This window comes from Vulpes lagopus, chromosome 1 (assembly GCF_018345385.1).
Source record: "Vulpes lagopus strain Blue_001 chromosome 1, ASM1834538v1, whole genome shotgun sequence".
Classification (NCBI taxonomy): Eukaryota; Metazoa; Chordata; class Mammalia; order Carnivora; family Canidae; genus Vulpes; species Vulpes lagopus.
Window position 1 is genome coordinate 79,305,986 of NC_054824.1, and position 9,074 is coordinate 79,315,059.

The 9,074-nt window shown below is 47.6% G+C and overlaps 1 protein-coding gene across 4 annotated transcripts in view; it reads left to right on the forward strand.

The window, feature by feature from the left end:
• The window catches only part of ILDR1 (immunoglobulin like domain containing receptor 1), a 31,211-nt gene extending 22,459 nt beyond the window's left edge, over nt 1–8,752 (forward strand). Inside the window, exons 6-8 of one of the 4 annotated variants that reach the window (XM_041722300.1) lie at nt 2,785–2,916; nt 3,199–3,926; nt 7,949–8,752. In XM_041722300.1, coding sequence (XP_041578234.1) covers nt 2,785–2,916; nt 3,199–3,926; nt 7,949–7,990 — 902 coding nt within the window. In that variant the 3' untranslated portion in view covers nt 7,991–8,752. Of the gene's footprint in view, nt 1–2,784; nt 2,917–3,198 lie in introns of all 4 variants that reach the window. The other 3 variants (XM_041722292.1, XM_041722315.1, XM_041722308.1) reach the window with 3 other exon arrangements.
• Nucleotides 8,753–9,074: the final 322 nt, after the last annotated feature.

The window sequence follows — 9,074 nt, forward strand, 5'->3', positions numbered from 1 at the left end:
GAGTTTCTGGGCGTGGAATCCAGGAATCTGTATTTTTAACTATAGCTCCTTAATGTGATCGAGGCAGACTTGACTCCACTGAGATTCAGAGATAACGTACTAGGAGTCTTTTGAGGCTTAGCTACTTGCTCCATGTCGCTCATTTTATTGCCTGTCTGATTCCCCACTAGGTGAACAGCAGAAAACCATGACATCCCCATGGGACAAGAGGGCCAGGGAGAAGCTCAGAGGCTATGTTTTCCACTCCCATCTCAGCAGTTCCATTACATCAGGGAAAGGCGGGGCCCTGGGGAAAAGGGTGTGGCAGCTAAAAAGAGAGCAGGTGGGTTAATCTCTGGAGTATGGAAAATTTGACAAGAAAGCTCATGGAGAATGTAGAAGGGTCTCCAGGGAGTTGTGTGTGCTGAGGGTCCCATTAGTTAAAAAAAGTCATTTGGAGAACAAGGAGTAAGCCCAACTTTCCCTTCATCTACCATGGAATTGGGGGGAGTAGGAGGAGGAAGTGGCCAGGATTCAGTTAGAGGGGTGAGGGGTAAGTAGGGTTGTTCCCAGTGGAGTCAGACGTCCCCGGCCTCAGAGGCAGAGACTAGTCTGGAGTGGGCTTTGTTTTTTGTTTTTTTTTGTTTTTTTTTTTAAGATTTTTATTTATTCATTAGAGATGCACACACACACACAGAGAGAGAGAGGCACAGACTCAGGCAGAGGGAGAAGCAGGCTCCATGCAGGGAGCCCGATGCGGGACTCGATCCCGGGTCCCCAGGATCACGCCCTGGGCTGAAGGCGACACTAAACCGCTGAGCCACCGGGGCTGCCCTGGAGTGGGCTTTGAAGTGTGGGGCTGAGTCAGAGAGAAATAAAGCAAGGAGGTACCACTATGGAAGGTGTTTTTTGTTTTGATTTTTTGTTTGTTTGTTTTATTTTGTTTGCTTCATCAAAAAAATGAAGGGGAGTCCGGGGACTCAGTGATTTGGCAGAAAGAGCACAGGTGTGGGCTTCAGAGAGGCACGTCTGTCCATCACCAGCTATGGGACCTGGAACTGGGACGTCAGCCTCTCCGCACCCAGCTTCTTCAATGAACTCCCACATGAGAAGATTGCCCCAGGAGTAGTCAGCTTATGTAAAGTGACTGGCACATGCATATTAAGCAGGGCATCGTGTGTGCTGATGGTGGCACCCGGAGGGAGCTGGGGGAGGCATCGTTAGCAAGAGGGAGAGGAAGGGGCCTCTGCAGAGGCTCTGGAGTGCTGTCCGGTGGCCGGAGGGTGGGGCAGCTGGGTGAGCTGCTCTAAGCTTGCATCTGATTTCCTCCAGGCTCACCTGTGATACGCAGTCAGGGCTGGAGCTCCGGACGTTTCTGAGGCTCAGCAGCAACCACTGCTTACTGTGCTGAACGTCTGTTGCACACGGGAGCCCCTGGGTCCAGATGGCCCCCAGCTGTTGGCCTCAGCAAACCCCCGGGCCTTCGCAGCAGGGTTCGGGACGCCTGTCCTTCTGCCCTTACTGTGCCAGGAGGAAGCCCGAGGCAGAGCCCCGCTGCTTGAGAGGTGGCCGTGGGGTGGCTGCGGGGTGGCCGCGGGGCTTGAGGAACCCAGGAGGAGGTGAAAGGGCCAAGCTGGGGGCCCGAGGCAGGCACTTCCTGCGCTGAAACACATACGTGCATCTCCTACATGCATGGATAGACAGAGGCCTTGGGAGACAGTTACCCCAAAATAGAAATTCATGAACAAAACCAACTAAATGCTTTTGTTTTTAGTTTGCACTCACAGGGGCGGAGGGGAGGGCCGGGGAGGGGAGGGTATCGTGTGCTTTAGACTAGCGGCTGTGCCTGGGGTACTGGAGTAACGTGTCTCTGGGCTCCTTGTACTGCTTTTTTATATGATTTTCTTTGCCCTGAAAGGAAATGGCATCTCCTTTCTCCCTTCCCTGCCTTCAGTGCACGCCTTAGAGATTCCCCCTACTTAGGGAAAATCCCAACACTTCCTGAGATAAGGAGATTAGAAAAGATTCACTGGGAGCCACTTCACCTTTTTTTCTTTTTTTTTTTTTAAGATTTTATTTATTTATTCATGGGAGACACACAGAGAGAGAGGCAGAGACCCAGGTAGAGGGAGAAGCAGGCTCCACGCAGGGAGCCTGACGTGGGACTTGATCCCGGGTCTCCAGGATCAGGCCCTGGGCCGAAAAGTGGCGCTAAACTGCTGAGCCACCCGGGCTGCCCCTCTACTTCACCTTTTTGCATCTCTTGCCTCCCTCCCATGAGTTTCTCCCTCCCAGGGCTGCTGTACTACCTAGACCATTTGTCAGTCTGCTTTCCTTTACCAGTTGACCTCAGCATCTACTTTCTTTTGCTTTTTTTTTTTTTCCTTTTTCCCCTGTGAGCAGGAAGCCCTGAGCTTACCTGGCAGCCCCTGACCCACAGCCCCCTGGGAGTCATTTGTGTCTGCATCTTCTACGTTTGGCCTGTGGCTAAAGGCCTTGTTGGCCTGGGACCCGAGATTCCGTGCCCGCCAGTCTCCATGTATCCACCTACAACTTAGGGGAACCCAGGAAAGGCAGCATGATGTGATGTTTTCAAGACTGGGAAGTCGGGTGGTATACTCTCCTGGGGCACCTTCCCAGCTCCTTGCCAGATGGCCGATTGGCTACTACTCCCTTAACTCTTACTCCTACGTGAGATAGATTAGAAACTGGCCTCTTAGCAAGGCCGCTGGGGAGAGAGAAGCGAAGTGGGAGGTGCAGGGCTCGTCCTGGCTGAGGGTCTGCATTTCTCCTTTTTCCCTGCAGCCCTGGCCCGTCACCACTACATGAAGCAGGCTCAGGCCCTAGGCCCTCAGATGATGGAAAAACCTCTATACTGGGGGGCGGACAGGAGCTCCCAGGTTTCATCTTATCCAATGAACCCGCTGCTGCAGCGAGGTAAACCTTGCCAGAGATTTGGGGCGGAAGAGGGCAGAGGGCAGGGGTAGGCGCATGGGCTACCTCGGGGCCTTCTTGACCAATACAGTGGCAATCTGTGACTGAGGATGGGGACGGGATAGATGCAAGCAGAGTAGTGTGGCATTTTTGGTGCCCTGGTTCTGAGGAGCATGGGGACGGGATAGATGCAAGCAGAGTAGTGTGGCATTTTGGTGCCCTGGTTCTGAGGAGTATGTTTTGGGGCCAGCAGTTCTGCATGTTCTTATCCTTGTTTCTATTTAGATTTGTCCCTGCGATCCAGCCTCCCACAGATGCCAATGACCCAGACCGCCGCTCACCCTCCGGTCACCAATGGTGTCTTAGAGTATTTGGAGAAAGAGCTGCGGAACCTCAACCCAGCGCAGCCTCTGCCCCCTGACCTCAAAGCCATTTCTGGCCAAGCCTGCAGCATGCTGTCCTCCCTGGGCTCCGAGGTCGTGGAGCGCAGAATCATCCACCTGCCCCCCCTGATTAGAGACCTGCCACCGTCCCGGAGGACCAGCAACTCCTCCCGCCAGCAGTGGCCCGCCCCCGGCGCCCCTGGACCCTGGGGTCTGAGCTCCGATGTCCACCGCGAGCTCCAGGGCCGGGAGCCCAGGCGGCTTCGGAGGGGAAGGCACCCCTGCTCCAGGCCGCACGGGTCACACGCGCCCTGGTCGGACAGGGACAGCCTGGGCGACGGCCCCTCGTCCTGGGAGGCCCTGGGCCTTGGCCTCCGGGGGGATGCCCAGCGGCCCCGGAGGCGCAGGCACCGCAGCTACTCCCCCCCCTCGCCTTCGGGCCTCAGTTCCTGGAGCTCGGAGGAGGAGGGGGAGGAGGGGGACAGGCGGCCCAGGGGCCCGGGGACCCCCCACAGCGCACAGGCCACCACCTGGGCCACCTGGGCCGAGGAGAAGCCGCCCAGCTACCGCTCCCTGGATGTCCTGCCGGGCAGGAAGGGCAGGAGAGGAGGGAGCGTGGAGAGGCGCTCGGTGAGCCTGGGGCAGCCTGCGGGGGGCAGGGAGCTGCCCCGGGTCACCCCCCACCCCCGCCCTGGGGGCCCCTCCTCCTCGAGCCTGCCTTCTGGGCTTGGGGAGGCTGCCTGGGGAGCTAGGAGGGGCCCAGGGGCTGCGGGAGGCCGCGGAGGGCTCAGTGCTTGAGGCTTGAAACAGCCCTCGTCCTGCTCAAAGGAGCCCTCCGCACACGCACACAGTCTCGTGAGGCAGGGTTCCCCCACTTCACAGAGGAAGAAACGAGGCTCAGAATAATGCAGCATCTGTGAGTAGTGGAGCTAAGACTCAAAACGCAGGCTTTGTGGCTAAGGCTTTACTTCCTGTCATAGCTGCCTGACTTTACTTAGCAGCCCCATTTCCATACCCCAAAGTAGAACATGCAGCCTGACAGAGGATGTTTGTGCTGCTCCTCGGGCCTACAGGTCAGTGTGCGAGGCTTTGTCTTCGAGGATGAGGTCCTATGAGACCCCCTGGAAAGAATCCTTAAACTGATTTAAACACACACACACACACACATACACATACACACACACACACACACACACCACAGAGCAACCAAACAGCCAAACATCTCATATCTCATATATGGGTCAAAACTTTAGGGTTCTGAAGCAGGTAAGGCTCCAATGGGTGCCAGTCATAGCTTTGTCATAGCTTTGTGCCTTAAAGAGGCACAAAGAGGGATCATAGGCCTTTTAGGCTTTAATTTTTTTTTTTTAAGATGTGACTTTAAAAACCATTCTATAATTGCTACACCCAAATGATGGTATTCCCTCAGTATCACTTTGCAAAGTGATGCTGCCGTTGCTCAAAAATATTCATGAACTGCCTTCAGAGCCAACGTAAATGAAAATCTGTTTCTCTATTTGACCAAAACCCTTTTCTGTTTTGCTTCTGTTGACATAAAGGGATATGTAGGAGGCTCTGAGGGAAGTTCCCAGAGTAGAGGATGTTACAGGAAGAATTTTAGTGTCTCATACATTTTCAAGGATACACCTCTCATTTGGAAATTCAAGTTCCGTGATTTGTCTAAAAACCAATCACATGCATGGAGTGTGCACCTTGTGGGAGTTATAGTACTAGTCTTTCTAGAAAAGAGTCTTGGTGAGACAGTAATTCATGAGGAAGGTAGCAAAGGCCTGCAGGCAGCTCTAAAATAATGGCAATTATATGATAGTCTCACAGATGTCCCAGGAGAGAGGCAAAGACCAGTAACAATGAAACTTAGTCGCATCCTTACTAAGTGGTACCTAGCTATGGACATTTATGCCATATCCCATTTAACCCTTAGAACACCCAGTGAGGTTTGTACTGTTATCTTCAGTTTACAGTAGATGCAACTCTTTCTTCCATGTTACCAGTGGGAAAATTTCCTCCTGAAAGAAAACTCGGAACCAGTTAAAGCCTGGACAACTGCTGCTATTTTGGTCATATAGTGACTAAACTGTCTCTTATCTTCATTTTAACAGAAAAAAAAATGTAATTTGAAAGGCAGTTTTTGGCCTGAAATCCACACCCTGTTTTCTTTGAAGTTTTTCTTCATTTTCTTCTATTTGTTATGTGGTTTCTTATAAGTGAGAGAGGGGTAAAAGGAGCACCAGTTATGTTCCATGCACTGGGGTAAGCCTTTTCCAAACCTTATTTCATTTCATCTTTGCAACAACATGTGAGGCTGAGTGAGATGGGTATCATGCCCTAAGTCACAGGGCCAATAGGCAGTGAAGCCAGAATTTGAGCATAGATAGGTCTCTGAGTCTCAAGCCTTACCCTTTCAGTACCCTTCATGCTGCCTCACTTGAAAGAAACAAGAATCGTTTGGGGCAGTGACGTTTTCCTTCTATATTTCTTCCTGGTAACTTTATCTCTTCCTCATTTTCTGAAAGCATCACAGGCTCCTTTATGGTCAAGATGTACACAAGCAAACCAAATTTTCTATTGTAAAGTTGCTCATGAGATACAAAGATTTCACTTAAGATCTTTTGAAAGCCTTCATTGTTTTGAATTTCTCTGAGCTTATCTCCTAAAGAGTTATCACTTTATCACATTCAACTGTCTACTCATATTCTGAGTGACTACAGCCCGGGCCCTAGCTGGCTTAAGAAGATTGGTTGGTTGGAAGGGCAGAGTGTTTTGTTTATAGTTTGAATTTTGAATGCCTTCATTGAAGCAAAAGTCTCCAGGGCCAAAGTCTCGCTCACTCTTTGCTGCTTTCTCCAGTAGGGCTGGGCTGGATGCTTCCCACACACTTTCCGAACCTCTGAAGTCTTCAGAGCTTGCAGCTAACTTCAGAACTTTTAATACAATCAGGCCACTAGATGGCAATCTTTGATTATGTATAACCAAGTTCCTGTTTGCTCCTGGAGCTAATACATGTATCGCTATTTTCTTCAATCAAGCTTTCAGCAGTTATAGCTTTATCATAATTTTTTTTTACAAAATACTTATTTAAAATACTTCATTAAATACTCAGAGCAGTATGCATTAATCAAAAAATCTTTTGGCTAACATGGAACCTTCTCTCTGAAGAATAATGTTTAACAAGTAGATACCAAGGAACAAGGGTAATGTAATGTTACCTATATTACCAATATAGGTAAGAACTATTCTGAGACAATGAGAGTTATGTTGAGGAATCTCCCATCTGACTACAGAATCAGGATTCCAGGAGCTCTGACCGTAGGCCTGGGTATTTTTTCATTCTATCAAAGGCTACAACCTCAGCAATACAAGAAACTGTAATGTCAAGTTTTAAACTCCTGTGGTTTCAGACTGTGCTGCTCCTGTGTTCCTGGCCTCCTTCAGATTATCTTTCTTTCCAGTCCTGCCCTATGAGAAAGGGCTTCCCAAGGCATTTCTGTTTTTTTGTGAACTTGGTCTATATACACCTGTTCTAATACAAGAGAAAACTACTGCATTCCTTCCTCTCCAAGTTAAACTCAGACTTTATGTAGAGAACCCAAGTTTTTTTTTTTTCATTTTTCTTGATTTGATTTAATAAAAATGTTTCTATTTTTCTATTTTGATTATTCTATTATTCTATTTTGATACAATGCCTATTCCTTGATCATGTCTAGGTTTTTCCTCAGCAGGCCCTCTCCAAGTTCCCTTTTTGCCCTTTCATTGCTTTCATTTGATCAGAGAACATTCATCCCATAGCATTTTGATTAGAAGCCATGCCCCCTAAAACTCACTTTCCTGATAAAACAGAAACACTTTTGTATATGTACCTACATTCATGTTACTATTTTTAGTAACATGAATGTAGGTACATAGATGATGCATTTTGAACAGTATGTTTTGGGACATATATCTTATTTTGCCATTTCAAATAGGATAAAAAGTCACATTCATGGACTGCAGTTATAGATATTCAAAACTTATGTAGAAATGATCCTCCAAAATACATAGAGAAAATATGAGAAATGTAGACATAGTCCTTGTCCCGATATAACAAGTTGAAAAAGCTAAAAGATCAGGTGGATTAAATTCTGAAGAAGAGCCACTGAGTTTGGCCAGGAAGAGATAAATAATGATCTTTGAAAAATAACTTGAGAAAAATATTAAGGTATGAAGCTCAACTTTTAGAAAAGGGCTGAGAAGGAATGGTTCAGGAGACTATGAATAGGGAAAGAGGACCTAGGCTATGTCTTCATTAACAAATGGTAGAGAGATGAGCTGATGAATGGACAGGGTACTTTTTTTTAGTGTGAAGGAAGTTTGGAGGTGTTAAATCAGCAGGAGGCAAAGTGAATGAGACTGTAAGAAACTCAAAAATTAAAGATGTTTGAGGGAGGCTCCAGGAAGGTGTGAAAGAACAGAAAACCTAAGCCTCAGGAAGAGACTGGCTTCATGAGAAATTAAGTATTTTTTTAGATTCAGTTATGCTGTCCCAGCGTCTACCACTCACCTAGGATTTGCACCAGAATCAACTGTACTTTGTATATTGTATGCATGGACAGTAGATCCCAGCTGACTGGATTCTCTTGTGTTCTATTCCCCAGGAAAGAGACAGCTCCCATAGTGGAAGGAGTGTGGTCATTTAGTCACCGGGCACAACACTACTTTGGCTACTTCTCAGCTCCCGCATATCATCAGCATCACCTAGATTTCCAGCTGACTTGGGAGGGACACTGCAACTTCTTATTGAACAGCTTTGGCTTAGATTCAGAGAACAAAATAGAAGAATATTAAAAAACAAGAGTTTGAGGAATGAATGACTATAGTGTTAGCCTTGGTTCACACTCTGCACATTTAGGGTATCTGACTTCTAATGGACCCTAAATGGCATGTGATCCCTCAGGAACTCAGTAGCCCAAGTCTTCAACTAGGTTACACAGGTCAACCATGTCCATTTTCAAAGTGAGAACTCAGGAATCTTTAAGGAGAAACCAAACATGTTTCAGGTGCCCAAAATTTATTGGATACTCCATGGAAACTTCCATGGGAACTTGTCTCTATCTCTATAGCATACCTCCATGTTAGGAGTACACCTTGCTGCATTCATGCCCAGTTCTGAGTGCTCCCAGAGGATCAAGTCAGAGATGGCATAGGAAATACTCCAGCAATGTGCTCCCTCATGGGTTATTTATGCAAGTGTAGAAAATCACTAAGAAGCACTTTTGCGCCAAACTTATCCCTATCCTTTGTTTTCTTCTTGCTTTTTTTTTTTTTTTTGGCCTACATCTAACTTATATATTCATATATATTATGTATCCATTCAAATAATTTTAAATGCTTCTTGGGAACAATTCAGTATATAAATAAATTAGAAAGAAAATGTACTGGCCTAAGGGTTCTGCCCCAAATAAAAATTTACTTTGGTGCACTTGACTGAACTGAGTTTTCTTTCCTACTAAAGCTCAGAGAAGAGGCAGGCCAACTTGGATAGTTTGGAGTCACTTTTCTCCTGGCACTACTCAGCCTTGCAGAGTTGAGATTTCCCAAGCAGAAGCATCCAGATAGGTTTTGCCACTCAGAGAGCCCTGGGAGGAGAGCGCTATGCCCTCTCTATAGTGAGCTTTACCACTGCCTCCCATTTCCCCCAGCCCCTTTGGCGGTTTCATGAAAACATTTGTGCTTGATGTAGAGATGCTCTTTGAGCAGATTGGAAGGAGATGGTCTAAAAGG